Source organism: Nomascus leucogenys, chromosome 1a (assembly GCF_006542625.1).
Source record: "Nomascus leucogenys isolate Asia chromosome 1a, Asia_NLE_v1, whole genome shotgun sequence".
NCBI lineage: Eukaryota > Metazoa > Chordata > Mammalia > Primates > Hylobatidae > Nomascus > Nomascus leucogenys.
In genome coordinates, this window is record NC_044381.1 from 76,501,174 (window position 1) to 76,522,048 (window position 20,875).

The 20,875-nt window shown below is 40.6% G+C and overlaps 1 protein-coding gene across 3 annotated transcripts in view; it reads right to left on the reverse strand.

Annotated features, from left to right (window-relative positions):
- Positions 1-1,359: 1,359 nt before the first annotated feature.
- Positions 1,360-20,875, reverse strand: part of RTN1 (reticulon 1) — a 274,513-nt gene continuing 254,997 nt past the window's right edge. For all 3 annotated transcript variants that reach the window (XM_030811523.1, XM_030811528.1, XM_003267755.4), the window contains 6 exons: positions 12,989-13,196; positions 11,064-11,202; positions 9,540-9,609; positions 8,897-8,943; positions 8,751-8,809; positions 1,360-2,161 (listed from right to left, as the gene is read on the reverse strand). In XM_030811523.1, coding sequence (XP_030667383.1) covers positions 2,119-2,161; positions 8,751-8,809; positions 8,897-8,943; positions 9,540-9,609; positions 11,064-11,202; positions 12,989-13,196 — 566 coding nt within the window. In that variant the 3' untranslated portion in view covers positions 1,360-2,118. The remainder of the gene's footprint in view (positions 2,162-8,750; positions 8,810-8,896; positions 8,944-9,539; positions 9,610-11,063; positions 11,203-12,988; positions 13,197-20,875) is intronic.

Consider the following 20,875-nt stretch of genomic DNA (forward strand, 5'->3'; position numbering starts at 1 on the left):
TTCTTCCCATTGTGATCTCAACCCACCTTTCCAGCCTTATCTGGCACCATCATTCCCACCCCAAGAACTTTACAACCCATCTAAGCTTGTTTAATTCACCATTCTCTGCATATGCCTTGCACTCCACACGTTGGCACTTTAGCTCATGTTCTTTCTTTATCTCGGGCTGGACCCCTTCTTCATCTGGCAAAAACCAAACCAGGACCCAGCCCTGAAGTTCACCTTCCCTGAGAATCTTCTGTTGCTCAAACCCTGCATCATGGCTCTTTTTTTTTGTTTTGGTTTTTGGAGACAAAGTCTCACTCTGTTGCCCCGGCTGGAGTGCAGTGGTGTGATGTCAGCTCACTGCAACCTCTGCCTCCCAGTTTCAAGCGATTCTCCTGTCTCAGCCTCCTAAGTAGCTGGGATTACAGGCAGGTGCCACCACACCCGGCTAATTTTTGTATTTTTAGTAGAGACAGGGTTTCACCATGTTGATCAGGCAGGTCTTGAACTCCTGATCTCGTGATCCTCCCGCCTCGGCCTCCCAAAGTGCTGGGGTTACAGGCGTGAGCCACTGCGCCCCGCCAATGGCTCTTGTTTTATGCTACCCTTTGCTCAGTTGGCATTTCCAGATAGCCACCTGCCCTTTCCCCAGCACAGTGATGAGAGTTTCTGGCTGCTGGCACAGTGCCAAGTGACCCTTGTAACCTTCACACCACTTTGTATAGAAGGATAACTCCACAAATATTCACCGAACCCAGGTGTAAAACTGGTAAAAGGTAGCTTTTTATAAAGCAATCATTCCTTTTTTTCTCCAACTGCTGCTCCTTTCATTCACTTCTACCTCTTCGTCTTTGATGTTTGATTGTAGCAGTGAAACAAAATATGCAATTGGACTTGTACAAAAAGCAGTGAGGAATTATTAGAAGACTTCACATGGTGAGGGCAGGAATTGTCATCTTTCTTATTCACAGCCCTATTCTAAGTGCTTGGCAAACAGTCAGTGCTTAATAAGTAATTACTAAAACGGTGAGTTCATGGCAATTACAATTGTTTTTGCCAGTGTTTTGTTGCATATTGCTGTACAGTTTATGTAAGAATTTACATCACTTTCAAGTTTTTAAAAACTATCTTAAATATCTGCATCCACACGACAGAGTACAATGTGAAGAGTGATTGACAGTTTACCACTTTTCAGTTTTCTATTAATGACCCAGAAAAACCATAAGCCAGGTTGGGGTTTGACTCCGCAGTCCTAGAGAGAAATAAGGTGAGCATTTGCTCTCAGCCCTCCCAGAGTGTCATCGAGTGACTTCATCACTTCGAGCTTTTGTGTTTTCTGGTAAGACCATGCATGAGAAGAGAGGGAGAACATTCTACATTTAGTAACATTTATTTATGCATTCAGTATCAAGTACATAAGTGCAAATATCCAGAGTCCGTAATTGAATCCATTAGGAACTACAGAGAAAGTAATACAAATTGTAATAAAGTTAACATGCTGGTACTTTTTAGTAACCATACATGTAAATCAGCCCACCAATCCCACACAACAAAAGTACTGCATGTTTGTTTTGGATTTATTCATTTATTTAATTATTTTAAGTTATACAAAACTGATTACCGTGAGGTCGACTGCTTTTATTTTTACGTTGTGTGTGTTGGAAAAATGCTAAAACATCAGTCTACAATTCTATATATTGTTATTAAAGATTAATCCAACCAGCAACCCAAGGACATATAAGCGATTTCCACTATTGCGTCAGAGCACTCGGCAGGAAAGGCCTAGCCACGGGGAACGTTAGAAGCTACAGAAGCATTGCAGAGAAGAGAAGAAGAACACTGAAGAGGGAAAGATAACTTGGGCTCTCACCATCATGCACTTTTTTTAGGAACACAAAATTAAAAACCACATCTAATACACTTTTCTCTATATTTTAGTGGTTGACACAAGTGACTCAAATATCCTAAGAGTACAAGGAACAGCCTAAAAACAGCTGTTTTAAGGTTTGTCTCTAAGACTATGGTACTGGAGGGAGGGAGGGGAAAACAATCAATTTGCAGTAACGAGTAAGAAGAGAGCTGTTACCACTCCAGACATTCCTGTTTGTGTCCAGTCCCCGGTGGGAAATCAGTTTACTCAGCGTGCCTCTTAGCGCCTGGGATTTTAGCCTGAACCCTAAAAAGACAGTATCAAAAGGTAGTAAATCACAAGTGTTATTAATGAAATCATTTTATGTGTTGTTGCTTTAATTAGCTAAGTGACCAAAGAGCTTAATATTCCATAAGATATTATAATCTCTATGTAAGTACATCTGTAAATACTCTTCTATAAAGCAATAAGAAGGAAGTAAAAACTGGATAATGAAAATAACAGCAACAAAAAAGAGAATTGGAAGAAAGCCACATTTTTTAGATCTTTTTAGGTGGATGAACATATTGACTTATTTCAGGATTACAGAAGCTGTGATATAGTTAGGGTGATTATTTATCCCCCATCTGGGACACTTCAGAAAGAGAAAGTGCTGTTACTGACTATGCCAGGAAGATGAGCATAACTAGGGATGGTTATATAACTAGGGATATAATCTGTTCCTATGTTGGACATAGGAAAAGGAACCTATGTTCACCCTCGGAGTAGTCTAACTACCCACAACCGGAATTTAAAAACCTGGGTCCTAGTCTCAGTTATTCTATTAATTAGCTGTGTGGCATCCGGCAAGCTAAGGGACTTTTCCGGTCCTAAATACTCATTAAAATGTGTGCATAGACTAGATATCTCCAGGGTCCTGAAATTCTGTGATGCTCACAATGTAGCAGCATGATTTTAGGACAGGTTTACACTGGCAGTGTTTTGTTAATTTGAAGATTTATGAGCTTATCATGTAGATTTTGATTGAGACTTCCCTCTGTGCCAGGAGGTACCCTTCCATGTACTGGAATTCAGTGGTCAACAAAAGGGAAGAGATGCTTGCTCTCGTGGAGTTTTCATTCCTGTAGGGATTGAGGTTACAGAAATAAACTAGAAGACGAGAGAAGTTCTTGGTGAGAACTGCTATAAAGAAAAACAAGGTGGTATGGCAGGCAGTGAGGGGCACAGTGGTAAGGTGGGCAGCGCCTCCTTTAAATCCACTCATCTGAGAAACTGATCCTCAGAGGACAGGAAGGGACCATCAGGTAAAGATCTGGATGTGAAGTGTTTCAGGCAGAGGGAGTAACGAGTGCAGAGGCATCACAGAGAGGACAAGCTGGCGGCAAGGAGACGAGAAGCCCGTTTGCTTGGGGTATGGATAGGGGAGGTCTGAAAGGCAGGCACGGACCAGATGGTGGGTGTTGGAGTTTGTGGGATGTGGTAAGGAGTTTAGATTCTACCCTGTGTGATGGGAAACCATTGATGAATTTAGGCAGGGGAGTGACGTGATCTGATTAATTTTGTAAGAAGATCATGATGGTGGCTGTGTGAAAAAAAAATCGGGAAATTAGAGTAGAAGCAATGAATAGAGGGAGAGAAACCCACAGCAGTCCAAGTACCAGAAGGCAATGCCTGGATTGTATGGTAGACATGGAAATGAAGAGAGGGGAACAGTCTCAGGGTTAGTTTAGAGATGAGGCTGCAGGACCCACTTGATCTGTTGATAAACTGAATGCACAGGCTAGGATTAGAGGAAGAGTAATCAAGGAAGATTCTTTGGTTTTAGCCTGAGGAACCAGGTGAAAATGCCATTTACCAAGATTGTGATGACTGAAGGAAACACAAGTTCTGGGGTGAGATCACAAGATGTGTGGCTAAGTGAATCTGAAAGGTCTATGAGACACTTTAGAGAAACCTTACATAAATAAGTGGATAGACCTGGTGCTTAGTTGAAGAAGTCTGGGCTGGAGACACAAGTTTGCAGCCCTAGACACGAGATAACCTTTGGGGTCACAGGACCAGAAGGGAGGTGGACAAGAGGAATAGGAGCCAGCAGAGGACACGTGCAATGGTGACCATCTAACTTCTATTTGAATACTTGAATGAATGTCAGGGTACTCACTCCTTCATGGGGCAGATGGTCCTATTATTGAGCAACTCTAATCATTACTCTTTTCCCTCATATTTCATTCAAATCTCAGAACTTCTAAAATTTCCATTCACTGCTCTTGAGTGAAAAAGAGGAATCCTACTCCTTTTACAATGTTAGACCTCCAAGTATTTGAGAATGGCTATGGTGTCCTTTTAAAGTCATCTCTTTTCCAGGGTAATCATCCCCAGCAAAGTTTGCTCTTCACTGCCCATTACTATCAGATTTCTAATACCACAGTACCCTGGTCATCTTTGTGGCATTAATCTAAAGTATTAATGCATCTGTTAAAATGTCCAACCCTGAAATTGAACACAGATATGGGATGGCTAATATGGAATATAATATGACTGTTGCCTATGTTGATTTAGACTTTGTACTCCTACTAATAACAACTCAACTTGCATTGATTTTTTAAAGATGCTTCAGCACATCATTGACTCACATTTGGCTGTGACCAATCAAGCAATTAAAACCCCTGAGGTATTTTTTACATACACACTTATTGTTACCCTCTCTCATCTATCCCTTCCTGCATTCGATATCTGTAAAGTTGACTTTTTAGAAACCTAAATGTAGGACTTCACTTTCCTTATTAATTTCATTTTATTGATTTCATTTCAGCATTCTCGCTTACTCAAGATCCCTTGATTCATTTTGAATCTTGAGCTTGCCATCTTCTGAATTTGCTTTTGCTTCAAACTGTTCATCATCTGGAACTTTGACAAAGATATTTGATTTGTCTTCACATAGTCATGAGAAGTAATGGGGTTGAAAGTAATGGGATCAAAGGCAGAGCCCTGTGTCACATACCTTGCCCCAGACACATATTGGATAGATTAATGAACATCTTTAGGGTCTATTATTTCAATCTTCTAGAATTCCACCACCTGCGCTATCATCTGGATCATACATCTCCATTTTTTTTCCACAAGGACACCAAGAAGACTTGTTGACTATCCCCACTAAAATCAGAATACTCACTGGCTAGGGAAGTCCATCTCATCTCAGGGTTTAGTGAACATACAATGATCTATTCTGAGTATCTACAGTTTTACTAATTCATTCTGGATTTTTGCTTGAAATTAGGCCTTCAATTTATCAAATATAACGTCTAGAATCTTTCTTCTTATTTGAAGATCGTGACAGCTCCTTTCCAATTTGAGTTTTCAGGATGTCCTTTATTTCATGAGATTTATCAAAGGTCACCAAGAGAGCTTCTAGGTAAAATTACAAGCTACTTTATCATTCTAAAACATAACTCACCTAGACATAGGGAACTGTATTCACTTAAAGCAGATTTCTTATTATGGTCTCACTTACTCGAAGCTTTAATTTCCTCTACAGTGTTTATTTTGCCTTTTGAAATTTGCGGCTTTTTTCCTCATTTTCAAAACTGTAAGAAGTGTTATTATGCATTATTAACCCCCATTTTAAGCTGGAAAACTGAGACAAACAAAGGTGAAACGACCTAGACAGGGTCACTCAGTATGGAGGAGAGACTGGCCCTGGTGTCTACTGGCCCAGTCTGGAACTGTCCTCTACCTCCAAGCCCCATGAACTGATCTCTAAGCAGTAATCAGATGATGACGATGATGTCAATGATGTATAATATTGAGGGTTTCCTACATCCAAGTAAGAATACTTTACAGATATTACCTCATTTAATCACCAAGAACCCTGTGAGGTGTTAACATTTCCAATTTACAGATAAGGAAATAGGCTCATAGAGTCAAATAACATTTATGATGAGCTCATACAGCTAAAAATGCCAGAAATAGACTCAGTCTATCTGATTCTAACAATCATGTTCTTAACTGTACCACTAAAATGGTGTAAGTTCTTTTGCTGGAATTATTTATTCTAAGGTGGAATTACAATTTCAGAGGTTGAAGAGGCCTTAGAGTTAAGAACCCACCAAGAAATTTCCTTCAAAATGTAGTGCCGGGCAAAACAGGTTATTTGGAAGAACTGTTGTTTCCTCCTCTCTGATAGATAGTAAGAACCATGTAACTTGCCTAGTTTCTCTTTTTGTCCTAGCTACCAGGAAATTAAGAGCCAACTCTGCCTGAAGCTTAATTACAGAAGCCATATTAGTCATAGGTAACATTTCCTTTCCATTCCTTTTCACAGCATTGATTTCCAATTGTAACTTAACAAGTACATTGTATATACTTTATATTCTCTGCCATCTCTCTTTTCCCTCCATTTTAACCAGGCCCTGCCCTTGTCACTTTTGTTTGAATTATGATAACCTCCTAGCTGATGGCCACATCTCTAGTCTCTCCCCTCTCCAATTCTTTTTTCACTAGACTGCCATAGTGATCTTTAAAAAACATAAATCTGATGACATCAATCCCCTGCTTAAAAACATCAAGGAGTGGCCATTTCCTACTGGGTTGGAGTCAAAACTCCACAGAGCATTCACCACCTGGCCTCAGCCTCTCTTCCTACATTCTTTCCAGTTGATCTTTCGACTCATTTAAGCTTTAGACATACTGGTTGACTGTTGCCTATTGAACACGACTTACATTTTCATGCTTCTCTGTCTTTGCTTTATTACCTCTTCCTCTTGCAACGTCTTTCCCCTTATCATCCACATGATGATTGTTTACCCAACCTTCAAGGCCCAGGTCGAATGCCACCTTATCTTAATGGCTTTCCACTATCCTGTCCAGGAAGGAACAATTGTTTCCTCATCTCTCTGACTTTAGTATTTCATATAGCTCTACTGTTCTTATTATATTTTATTATAGTTATTTCTGTATAATTTTGTCTGCACCACTGGGCTAAGAGCTCTTTTAGGGCTGAGATCATTTCATTTATCTTTATACCCTCTGTATCTATCACATGAAGTGTCCAGAACATAACAGGTACTCTTCTTTTTGGACTCAACCAACAAACCGAATGAAAAAGTAACAGGTGTGATTTGTGATACTCTAAGTATTGGACAACTTAGGTCTAGAACTTTTATCTTCCAGTTTCCAAGCTCCTATTCTGGTGTTCTTTGCTATAGTTTATGAACACAGTTCTAGCTGCCAAAAAGTCACCTGGAGAGTTCACTAAAATATAAATTCCAGGTTACCAATCCTAGAAATTCTAATTCTATAGGTCTGTGTGGAGTCTTAGAATTCGTATTTTTAAACAGGCTCCTCAGGTTCGGGTACTACCAAGTCTCATACTGTGCTATGATACCATTTCTTAATACAAAATAAAATAATTATTTTATGCTTAATATGTTGATTTTCATTAGGTATTGGTTACACCTGGGTCAAAGCTGATACGTTCAGGCATTTTGAAATGTGTTGTAGATCTCTCAAAGATCCAAATTCAACATAGAACCCTCTGAGTTCCTAATGACTTTAAGAGGACAAATGTAAATAATACACAGTAAAAAACAAAAGTTTATAAACTTCAGAGAGAACTGAAGCACATCACATATAATCTAATAGCAGAGGAACTTTAAGGTGATGGCCTTTCTTATTTTGTTATTACACATCTTTTTTTTTTTTTTTTTTTTTTTTTTTTTTTTTTTTTGAGACGGAGTCTCGCTGTCGCCCAGGCTGGAGTGCAGTGGCAGGATCTCGGCTCACTGCAGGCTCCGCCCCCCGGGGTTCACACCATTCTCCTGCCTCAGCCTCCCGTGTAGCTGGGACTACAGGCGCCCGCCACCTCGCCCGGCTAATTTTTTGTATTTTTAGTAGAGACGGGGTTTCACCATGTTAGCCAGGATGGTCTCGATCTCCTGACCTCGTGATCCGCCCGCCTCGGCCTCCCAAAGTGCTGGGATTACAGGCGCGAGCCACCGCGCCCGGCCTTATTACACATCTTTAACTACCTAAAATGCCTCTCTCTAAATCTGACCCTCACCTAGGTCCAGCCACATTATTATCGGATAATTAGATAAGAGTTTTTGTGAAAAAGTCTAGTCCTTTGGTGAAATATATTTATAGTTAAAGAGTAGGCTAGCTTTTTAATAAAAGAAAATATTGAATAATAATGCAGTATAAGAGCTATCACTTTAGATGACTATATACCTAAAAATAGTAATGTAAGAATTATGGAAAACTCCTAATTTTAATGACCATGTTAGCTGTGGGATATGTAAAACTGAAATCTCTATCTCCTAATATATAAGGGAGCCATAAAATAAGGCTTAAGACTCAGGTTTAAAAAGCAGTGGTATTAAACACATACACACAGTTGTTGAGTTCAAATGGTGTGATGTATTTAGTTGGCAAACATTTTATGTATTTTAAAGTTCTAAAAATAATTCAAAGTTTTAAAAATAATTTTAATGATTTTAAAAAAATTAGTACTCTTCATTGTTTAAATGATTAAAAATGTTAACTTGTTTTTATTTGAATTAAAATGTTAATTTTACTTTTTTGAATCAAGTTTCCTTCTTTCCTCCAATGCTTCTTGTTCTTGTACATGGGCCAGTCCTTAGAGCTTAATGTCATTCATTCATTAAAACTTATTATGAAACCTGAAATAAACCACTGGGTTTAATTTAATTGAGAGTTAAAAAACTTATGCTTATTTTCTAAAATAATATAATTGAGAAGAGAATGAATATATGACTCCAGTAAGTGAATGATCATAAATCAATCTATCATTTTACTATCTTCTCATTACCCCTATCCTAATCCACTCAAATGCTGGTGTAAGAGTCTCTCCTTTTATGAATTGCACTATGTGACTTACTTTGCCACAACAGCATTTATGTGAGTCCTCACAAGTCCCAGATATTGGTCAATCTGTGCCTACATAAAGAAAAAAAAATAATGAGCACATCCAAAGATGATGAGGTCAAAATTTAATGTCATTGTTTGACATCACATAGCACTTACCTGGTGCTTAACATACACTACAGGTAGAGTAAACATTGAAACCACAGCTGGGATGAAAAACAAATACAGTATTAAAATTCTGAGTTATCAATAAGAATATGCTTATAGACACATTTTTATATGGTTATATGATATAATAGCATTATTTGGAATATCCAGCATTTTATTTTATTTTTTATTCCCTATTTTGAGAAGCAATATCCAGCATTCTAGATAAAAGATGACAGGGCAGTTCACAGGGAAAATAAAATGATGCTGAGCCCTGTACAGGTATTTTGTAATTATTCCTAGAATTAGGATAACCTCTCCCCTCCCAAGATGAAAATGCATCTATCCATAGCTGCCACTGTAAACAGATCCAAATATATATATTGATCCAAATATACATATTACAAGCCAGAAAGAAGCCAGTTATGTTTGAAGAAAAAAAAACCCTTTAGACTTAGGAATTCATTATTAGTGTATAATATATATTATACACTTTAATTGAACTATGATGGTAAGAGAAGTGCTCTGCACTCAGGGGGATATCTGGCATTTGTTCCTAGGAATCTCTTTAAACAAACAAAAAGCTTACAGCCTAGGAAGCAGCATTCTCACAGAGGGTGTGAAGGAAGACGTATACACTGTCATCTGCTCTTACCCATGAGCAGCAGGGTCAGGCCATTGAAGAGAGCGCCAACGTAGGTCAGGAGCCACATCAGGACTGCAAACTGAAGAACGAAAGCATTATTAGAGCTCCTAAAACCCTTCCTGACAAGTTAGAGTCTCATATCATTGACTTTTACCTAGATTCGAATTTGAGTCAGAATACATCATGATTTCGATAGTCAATGAAAGGCGTTGAAAGCTCATCACAGAATCAATGAAAGAGGATCCAGTCCTTAGTTCTCTTGGAACCGTTTGGATCACTTTGTTATAAGGTTTGAGGGACTCAAGGAAATAATAATCTAGGCCAGGGGTCAGCAAACTGTGGCCCTTGACTGGTTTTTGTATAGGCCCACGAGTTAATAAAGGTTTTTACATGTTTAAATGTTCAAATAAAATCAAAACAAGATTAATATTTTCTAATATATGAAATGATATTGAATCAAATTTTCAGTGTTCAGAAGTCTTATGGGCACACAGTCAAGCCCTTCCTTTTTGTACTGTCTTTTTCTGCTTTTGTGCTACAATGGCAAAGTTGAAAAGGTGCCACAGATGGTGTGGCTTGCAAAGCCTAAAATATCTACCACCTGTCTCTTTACAGACAAGGTTTGCTGACCCCTGTTCTGGCCCACAATTTTTACATTACAAATACAACCATGGCCTTAAAAGCACTAAGGTAAGTAATTATAATTGCCCTGGTATCTCTCTTCAGTCATTATATGGCAAGTCATTATTCCAGTAAAGCATTTTGAGGGTCAAGACCACATTTTTCACTTTTCCTTCTGCCCTTCTTTGAACAGTTACCAGACAGCTCCCGGTACAAGCCCCTGCCAGGATGTGTATAAAGTGCTTTGAGAGCACAGAAACTTCACAACCACCTTGTCTGGGCTTCCCCAGCTCTGCTTATGGCCATGCTGAATCAGGATTGACTAACTTTGATTCTACATGTAAGTCACCAGGAGGCCAAAGCAACTTGTTCAAAGGAACCAGCAAATTCAGTGAGAGCCCCAGGTGCCCCTGATCTCATCAAGTGAGGGGCTGGGCATACCTCTAGCCTCAGAGCTGTAACTATGTAAGCACACTTGGAGGGCTTACTGTTAATATCAGGAGAAACTACAGTTTCCTTCAATGCAAAAGTATATATGGTTTTCCATTCCCTATCTAGATTTTTTATCTTAATATTAATTTTGGGAACTGTTGGAGGAACTAAAAATGGTTTAAGGAGAGAATCTGGTGTGTTGTAAAGACTATAGAGCTAGAAGCTATGTGACCTGGGTTTGATTCCAGCTCTGCCAGTGACTCACTGGGCAACACTGGACAAATGTCTGAGCCACATTTTCATCACTGGTACAATGAAGGGATTAGACTGGTTCACGGTGCCATACAACTGGAGGTCTTCTGACTCTAGAATATAATTAGCACTTGCTTTTTATTCTTCTTGATGTAGCAGTTTATAATATTACACCTTTAGGGAAAATAACAGTCAAGACCGTAAAGTGAACAGCTTAAGCAACTATACTTTTAAGGAATCCACCAGGTCCTGGACAAGGAAGAGCCTCCTCAGTTCCTTAAGCGTGCTGTTCACGTAGAACTGCAGGCAGTCCGTGTACTTCTGAATCTGCTCCTGAGAAAGGGTGATCTCAAGCTCCAAGTAGGCCCTGTCAACAAACCATCCCCACAGAAAATTCCGTCAGAGGGAATCATGAGACAGGCTGCCAAACCCCAGTAATAGCTAAGTGTTCCTACTCTCAGTCTGAGGGTGAGAGCAGGAGTCATCTCTGGGGGGTTATGCCAGCCAGTGAGGGCCACAGGGCACCATACACACCTGCTTCCAGTGCACTGGGAACAGAAAAAGCATGGTTCTCAGTGGAGCATTGTGACTGTTTCTGGCTACCTAAGACACAGCATGGGTGGGCTGAAAATTCAGAGAAACCAGCTGGGACCAGAGAAAAAAAAATCAATGCCAAATCAGCTCATTTGCTGAATTCTCCATACATGACTTCATGGAGATAAATTATCTTTTTTTTAAATAGTTGAGATAGCCCCAGATCCTAGCTGCCAACTGTTCCTCATCAGAACTCTAAGAATTCAGGTTTAAATTCTGGAATTTACTTCCAGGTTTATAGAAAGAGCACTGAAAACTCAAGTGACCTAGGCCATATCAAAATTCTTACGGGTTCTACTGAGTGGTATTTTTAGTAATGACAGTTTTCATTAGTTCAAATGGTTAAATTTAACTCTTAGGTGGGAAAAACATGTTATATATATATAAATATATAAAAATCATCCCAGCTTAAGCCTCCTCTGCTTGGCCAAGCTCCTCCACAGAGGTCTATCCTTCCTCTCTCCTTTCCTGCCTCCCCTCTCTGCTCTTAGACTGCACCTGTTATCTACCTAGAGGACATTTCTAGAGTGCTTTAAGTGCTTACTTAACTCTGTGAATTGAGATAAAAAGAGTAAAGCAGTATTTGGCTTGAGTATTCAGGAGTGTTATGGACTGAATGTGTCCGCCCCAAATTCATGTTGAAATCTTAACCCCCTATGTGACAGTGTTAGGAGGTGGGGCCTTGCGGGGATGATTAGATCATGAGTGCACAGCTCTCACAAATGGGATTAGTGCCCTTAGAAAAGAGGCCCAAGGGAGCTTGTTCACTCCGTCCCATAGTAAAAGTGAGGACACAGTGAGGAGCTGACAATCTGCAACCCAGATGAGGGCCCTCAACAGAACCCCACCCTGCTGGCACCTTGGTCTTGGATTTCCCAGCCTCCAGAACAAGCCACTCTGTCTATGGTATTTTGTTACAGCAGCTGGCAGTGCTAACACGTCCCTCTGCCACATGTCATATATCCTCTTAGTTAGTAGATTGCCCTTTTATTTTTGTATTTCCACTTCTTCAATGTGCATTCAAATCAGGTTTCCCCAGTATAAAAATGTAGAGAAGGATACATGAGAAGACTGTTCATGAACCCTGCAACCCCGCCAGAAGGTTGGCCCTTTGGTGTTAAACTTCTAGAGAAAGCATGGAAATAAAGACCCAAATACCCCAGTCCTGGTTTTGTGCTATTTACTGGCCACCTGGCCTTGAGCATGTCATGTCACTTCTCAGAACCTCAGTGTTCCCACCTGTAAATAGGGACAAAAATGCCTGCTGTGCCTTTCTCATATTGCTGAGAGGATTAAGTAACTGCTGGATTATGATTAATGTTAGTAGTAAATACATATGAAAACTCAACAAAGCAGTAAGTATTGGAATAAGAATAATCGAGTTTGTTTCAGAAATTCACCAGAAATGTTAGATATTCAAAGACAGGGTGTTAGGGGAGACTCTAAGAGGTCTGTTGGGTCTCAGAGAAACATGACTCAAGTGCATCTGTGAGCTGAAATACAGGTGAGGGGAAAAGCCCCTGGTCAGGGGGTGAGGGCTACTCAGCTGAGGCACTCACTTGAAAGGGTGGCCCTCGTCGGTTTTCTGCACAGCTTGTAAAACAGACTTGTAGATGCGGAAACTGATGGTGGCTGAGAGTGCGGCCAGGGCCAGGTAGGCCACAACGCTCACCACGCTGAACTGGGTCAGGGAGAAGAGCAGCAGCAGGAAACTCCCAAACACGATGCCCGTCTGCTTGATGTCCCGCCAATACAGCAGGTCAATAGCTGCAGAAGGAGACACCAAACACACCCAGCTGAGCTCCCGCAGTGCCGCCACATGAACCGCTGTGGCTCACTCCACCAAGCTGTGGTTGCTGTGGGTTCTCACCTGGCATTTGGATTCCTAAACACAAGTGAGCAGACAGATGGCTACCCAAGGGCACTTACTGTCATTCCACTTTGGTTTGGAAGAATCTTTTCCACCCTTGAGGATAATTCAGAAGTTCACATATAAGAAAAGACTATTGAATCTCCGTTGACCATATCGTGATGGGTGTAGCTCTGTGGGCTACACCATCCATACAGTGGCCTGAATTATGTGACTTTGAAAAAAACTTGAAAATATAGAGGACTCTGTGAAGTACCACTTCACTCCACTGCACTCCAGCCTGGGTGACAGGGTAAGACTCTGTCTCAAAAAAAAAAAAAAAAAAAAAAAAGAGAGAGAGACCCTGGAGCTGACATGTGGATTAAACCATTTTGTTCAAATGGTTTGTTTGCTTTCAATCTGTGATTTAAAAATCTGAAATGGAACCTTTAAAATCTACATTGCATCCATCATTCAGTTATTAACCTCCTTCAACTTAGAAACAAAAAATTACGTGCAAAAGGGTAGTCATAGTGCTTCAAATGTCATGCAAAATGGAAATACTTTAAATATTCCAGTCCCAGGATATAAAAAAAGCATAAAACCCTTACTGAAGGATCTATGCAAATTTATCCTTCAACTGGGTATGTGACAAATGGTTTTTATAGAATGTTATGCCAATCAATTTTAAGGAAGAGAAATAAGATGCAAAATTCCCATCTCACAAGCAAATGTAAGTGGTAGTGGTTTGTACTGCTAGCTTCACCTGCAGTGTACCTGCAGACACCTGGCTTACAGAATTAGACTCCAGTCATTTGCTCATAGGAAGTCAGAAGTGATCAGGTTTAAGAGAGCAGGGAGCTACTCCCATCTTACATGAGTGTGTAGTTAGCATGAAAGAACAATATTGAAAAAGTTACATGCCCTCATGGCAATAGATGTGACTTAAGGAATTTTTGCAGAGTAAAGTACTAACACTTTCTTTGGCTACACACTTACCTCAGGCTGGCTGGAGAGTAAATCAGGTCTAAACGAGTTTCCTTCATAATAGGCTGAGGATACTCCCAGCCGGAGTATACTCTCAATCTGAAGCCAGAGAGAGAATTCACTCCCCACAAACTCCCCACCCACCACCACTACCTGGTCCATCAGGGACATTAACTCAGAAAGACTCCAGTAGGCAGACCTTTGTTGGGCAAAATTTGTTCCCTTTCCTCTATGACATTTCTGCCATGTAGGAAATAGAGAAGAGGCTCACAAACATGTTTTGGGGGTAAAACAGATCTTTTTTTCCTCTTTTGAGTAGGACTGGTCCTACAAATAGGTTTCCAGAGGCAAAAATAAAAAATAAAAAAAAGGACTGTGCTCTAAAGCCTCTCTTTTCTCCCTATCCCGACCCTAGTCACACTGTCTGACCATTAGAAATTCATTTCCGGGCTGGGAATGGTGGCTCACGCCTGTCATCCCAGCACTTTGGGAGGCCGAGGCAGGGGGATCACCTGAGGTCAGGAGTTCGAGACCAGCCCGGCCAACATGGTGAAACCCCGTCTCTACTAAAAATAACAAAATTAGCTGGGCATGGTGGCGGGCACCTGTAATCCCAGGGACTCGGGAGGCTGAGGCAGGAGAATCGCTTGAACCTAGGAGGCAGAGGTTGTAGTGAGCCAAGATCGCGCCATTGCACTCAGCCTGGGCAACAAGAATGAAACTCTGTCTCAAAAAAAAAAAGAAAAAAAAAAAGAAATTCATTCATTTGGCCTAATCCTTTTCCTTTTTTTTTTTTTTTAACAAAAAAAGATGTTACCATCTTTTTTTTAATGCAAACATGCTAGAATAGAATAATGCATTAAAGATTTGCTTGTCCTTAACAACAAAACATGAATGAGTTCACCAAATGATTTTTCTTCTAGAAGAGTTTGTTTAGAATGAAGCACCAAAAGCTATAATCCTTTTCAGGTGGAGAAGAGGGATCTTTTGGAAGACATGACCTGCAATAAACCCCTGGAACTCTGAGAGTAGAGGGCAGAGTGGGAGAAAAGGGGCTTTCCACAGAAGCCCAGCAGCTCCTGGGCTGAATGGATAGGAGACAATAAATTGGGGCAAGCCTAGGCTAAAGGTCTAAAGCCAAGGCAGCAGGGCTAAAGGTCTTTGAGGGTCCAAGGCCTCCAGGTATTTACTCTCTTTGTGCAGGGGGAGGGGCAAATGGGAATTAAAAGGAAACTAAAGCATCACCACTAACTGAAGTGCTATCTCTTACACATCTGTTTTCATTTATTGAGCAGGAACTAAGTGCCAGGCTTTGTGCTGGGTGGTGGGGATATAAAAATAAGTGAATTATACAAAACAAAACACACACAAATGGATAAGAAATAAATGGTAATCTGTTTTATGATGCCCATACACATTTGGAAACAAATACATTATAAGACAGAATGATTTGTGCTGAAGGGGGCACTCCTTAGTGTGAAGGAAGATGCTTACCCACTTGTGAGATGTGAAGGGGCTCAGAAGAGCCTGAAAGGAATTTTCAGACAAAGAGAAGATAGAATTTGCTATTTTCAAGTGAATCCCCTCTGAATGAATTGCTTTATACCTGGTAGAAATGGCATGCCCTCTAGGGAAGCCTCCTAAATCTCCAACCACGAGGCCACCTGCTCAAGAAGTCTGTGAATGGCAGGCACTTCATGGACTTTCCTTGAAGAAACTGTGGGCAGAAAGCATTAGCTAAGTAACATGAGTTTGGTGTAGAGCCGTCTCTTAGCAGGTCTTTCAATTACTTGCTAACATTGCAGGAGGTTTCTACTAAGGAGGTTAACAAAAGGACTGTTATCTTAAAACAATAGGCTGTTGGTTCTGGATACTTTGTAACAATATTATCTATTTACATTGATTCTGAAATGTTCAAAGCACTCTCATATGTTATCTCACTGAAACCTCAGAATAAACTCCATTATATAGGTATGTAACAGGTGAGGAAACTAAACTTTTAGAAACTTGTAAAACTACCTTTGCAAAATTATGACTGACAGTGAACGAGATCTAATTTAACTAACTCCCTCTTGCTTCTAACCTCCAAGCTATCCTTGTTCATTCCTGGGCATAGGCTCAACTAACTTTAGGAGAAATTTAGTTTATAGTTTAAACGAAGATGGTAACTGCCCTTTCCCAAAGCACACCTCCTTCTTGCCTGGGGACTAGATTGCCTTTGTAGGACTAACATTAGCCACAAGATGAGAAATTATGGTTTAGGACTCATGCAGCTGGAGGCTACAAGACTGACCCTCCCTAAACTGTTCCTAAGATCAGTGCTTGAGATACTTTGCAGACTCTGCACTTGGTGGATAAGCTGGCCCCACTCAGATCAATAAACAGGCTCATCTGATCTTGTGGCCCCCATCCAGGAACTGACTGAGCACAAGAAGACAGCTTTGACTCCCTATGATTTCATCTCTGACCAATCAGCACTCCTGGTTCACTGGCTTCCCCCCACCCACAAAGTTATCCTTAAAAACTGCTCCCTGAATGCTCAGAGAGACTGATTTGAGTAATAATAAAACTTGGTTCTCCCACACAGCCGGCTCTGAGTGAAGTACTCTTTCTCCATTGCAATTGCCCTGTCTTGATGAATTAGCTCTATGTAGGCAGTGGGCAAGGTGAAACCCTTCGGCAGTTACAAATTTGGGGGCTCATCTAGGATTGCCCTTGTGGCTACCTGCCTGTGGTTCAATGGCCCCCCTCCAGTGATGGATCCAGAAGCCAGCCCAAGTGGCCTCCTAGTTCTCTTGGACTGGGGGCTGACTCTGGTATTCTTTCTACTGGCATGGCACTGCTGACCCAATGTGCATGAATTTAATTGCAATGGAGAAATAGTCCTGGGGAGATGTCTCTTAACTGTTGCCTTATCACAGGGTGACTGTAGCCCCATGGTGGGGTGTCTGTCTGTAGCCCCATTGCAGGGTGTCCAGATTGGTGAGTATCCTAGGTGCTGCCAATGCCTCCTTTCTTCTACTGACTGGTAATGTAGCCCTACGGGGGGTGTCTGTAGCCCCACTGTGGAATGTCTGTTTCTAGCTCCACCATGGGGTGTCTGTGTCTGTAGCCTCATTGCAGGGTGTCTGTTTTGCTCTTTGGGGGGGTCTCAGTTGGTTGTAACTAGTATGAAGCGTCCTGGTTTGGGAGACTTCTCCTCAATCAGGAAGATTTCGAGGTTTCTCAGACAGAGAATAGGAGGATAGTTTGGAAGGGATACTCTTGGAGTTCTTGGTTAGGGGTCTAATTTGGAAGGCCTTCTGTCCATCTCCTCTTTGTCTGTGTTTGTATATGTGGAAGGGATCTCAGAGACGGTTGCTGATGGAAATCCAGCAGGCCTAACTCAGAGAACCATCCTTATCTGGTCACATTCCATGAGCCCTAAAGAAGTCTCAACAGGCCTCTTGGGGTGACTATCTGCTTTTTGCCTTGCCCAGAGACCCCATTGTGAATTACCATTTGGAGGTCATCTATCTCCACCTGGAGTGGATTAAAGACAACAGGGACCAAAGGGAAAAAGTTCGAGCTTTTCCAGGCTGATATTGGGTGCTGAATGAGGTGACTAATGTCTGTTTTGTTATGTGTATTTTGCTGGAATGGAAAATGTTAATTCGGTTCCCCTTGCAGCCCATTGGGCAGCATCTTGCAAATTAAGAATCTTGCCTGTGGTTCCATAAAACAGTAAAGGGTGATTTTCTCTTGTAAAGTGGCTGGAACCCCACTGCTATTGCACAAGTGAGCAGGGTCATCAGAAGCCACTCCATTCTTCTGGAAGCTGCAGAGAAAAGGAACCCAGAAACCTGGTATGCCAGCAAAAAGGGTAAGAAATTCTTACCAGCCAAGTTTCTGGTCTCTCTCTCTCTTTCTCTGTCTGGGTAAAACAGTAAACTATTGGTCTCCTCTATAAGGGTTTGATTAATAGAAAAAAGGATTTGTGAAACTAGTCTTAGGCAGTAGCAAATGCTGTGTACTTTGTGCTAAAAATTTGTCTTTCTGTGTTCTGTAATGGAGAGGGGGTATCGCAGGATAGAATGTGGGTTTACAACCCCTATAAGCCTGCTTTTCAAGCCAGCTTGGCAGGCTGGTCAGTTACAAACTTTGCTACAGGTCCCTGAAACCAATACTGTATAAAATTTCTCTGTCTTATTTTGTGTCCTTAAGAGCTTAACCTTGTGACCATGTGGGGATTCTTTCTTTTGGTTTCCACCATCCAGAGGGCAGGAATTTTGGGGTTCATGTCATAATTAGTCCTAAAATTTTTTCTTGGGCTGTTAAAAGCTTTCCAAGCTTGAAATTTGCTTCTCTAGGCTCCTTCTGGGAAAAGTAATAGAAACTGCTCAATGCTGTATAGCTCAGTAGCTACAGCTTTATCTTTTGACAGTGGTGGCTGGGGTTCAATTGTTGCCCTCTGGAATAATTCCTTTCTGGTTTATTTGTGTAATTTTGCCATTTATTGAGGTTTCTTCCCCCCATACTTAGCTTCTAATTTCCTCTCTTGAATTTTCCTTTCTTTGAACTACCTTGCGGAAATTCTAAATCTTATAAAAAAAGAAACTGTTTACCATGTCTTTGAAGCACCTAGGAGGTTACCTTTGGTAAAGTTCAGAAAGTAAAAATATTGGCCACTTGGTATGGTTAACGTCAGGTAATAAGAAATACGAAAAGATTTCTTTTTTAAAGAGCACTATGGTTAAAAGTCAGTTTAATTAAAAGTGGATAAACAAGCTATAGATTTATTTATTATTTTTTGACATGGTGTCTCACTCTGTTGCCCAGGCTGGAGTGCAGTGGTGTGATCTCAGCTCACTGCAACTTCTGTCTCCTGGGTTCAAGTGATTCTCTTGCCTCAGCCTCCCAAGTAGCTAGGACTATAAGCGCGCGCAAACATGCCTGCATAATTTTTTGTATTTGTAGTAGAGATGGGGTTTCACCATGTTGGCCAGACTGATCTTCTGATCTTGAACTCCTGATCTTGTGATCCACCTGCCTCGGCCTCCCAAAGTGCTGGGATTACAGGTGTGAGCCACCGTGCCAGGCCTATAGATATATTTAAAAGGCCTTTATGTTTTTCTCTTCTTGGAACTTGTTTTTCTGGAAAAAGGATTTTTCTTCTCAGTCGACTGTGTTATTTTTCTCCATTTTTTTGTCTTGTCCTTCTTAACGCACACATGAGAGGCCCTAAGATAACTTCTGGTAGCCTGAGACTCATTGGGAAAAACAGAGGAGGCACCACAGACCCTGTTTTGGAAAAAAAAGCCTCTGATTTCCTCATAAAACTCTAGGAATTAAAAGCAGATAAATCCCTCTCAAAATTAAAGGCTCTGTTCTGTTTTGCATACTGTTATCTGATGGTTTTGAGTTTTGGGGGTATCAGAAATTACTTCGTATTATGATAATTAGGTAGGAAATATAAGGGATGGCTAATAGTAGTTATGGAGGGATACTTAATTCTTTGCACACTTGGATCAGAGAAGCATGCTCTTGGCTACTTGGAAGATAAGAAAACATCCCCACTACCCCCCACTGGGAGATAAGACTCCCAGGAGAGATGGGCTGATTACAAAATGGGCTGATTGGCTTTGGGTTGCCTTGCAATAAAATGCAGGTTAGAAGCACTGCACTGTCTTCTCCCGAGTATTTTCCTCTTTTTGGGGATCCAGGATCCAGTATAAAATGGCACCCTTAATTTTGGGGATCTGTCTTTGCCTTCACCTGCTTATTTGGCCCTAGAAATTCTTGTTTTCCTGGCCCTGCTCCTCCAAGGGCTCCACCCCGAAGCCAGTCATCCAATTAAGAAACTGGCAAATGAAAAATTTCACAAGTGCTAAATCTCCTGTCTGTGTATTTATATGTGTTGTATGTTTATATATAAAAAAGCTCTGATTAATTGGCTTAGAAACATAAGTGCTTAAATCAAATATTTTGTCAGAAAAATAGAAACTTTAATGCCATTTTGTTCACATGACTTTAGGAATCTTTGGGAAATAAAGACAGTTTTAAAGATTATTGGTTAAATAAAATGTCTTGAAAATGTAGACATTTGGTCTAAATTAAGGTCAAATATCAAATTTGCTAAATGCTTTAAGGTCCAGCTGTTTCTTTGACTTTTGAAAATTGTTCGATTTACCTACTTTGGAGCAGATTATAGATAAGGCCTGGGGACATACGGAAAGCCAAGTCCACTAGCTATGCTAAAATGAGTCAGATCTTATCTTCATTTCTGTCTGATGTCCTAGGCTCCACCCTTAGTACATAATTAAAATCTCTTACTTATCAGGTTTTTCACTAAAAATAAAAGTTGCTAACAGTTAACATTGTAATATGTAGTTGAGACCACTGAAGAAACAGTTTTACATACAAGGTATGTAGGGAATGTGTTTTTGGTAAAAGATTATAAGAAGGCATGGGAATATAGCTTCTATTAAAAGGAATGTAATTTTGTCTAGTTCCGAGGGTTTTAAAAATTGTCTTAACCTAAAAGTGTAACAGAACAAAATTGAAGTCTTAAGCAAAGTGAAAGGGTTTGTAAAGGGTTAATCTTGTAAAAATACTGTGGGTATAAACAAGT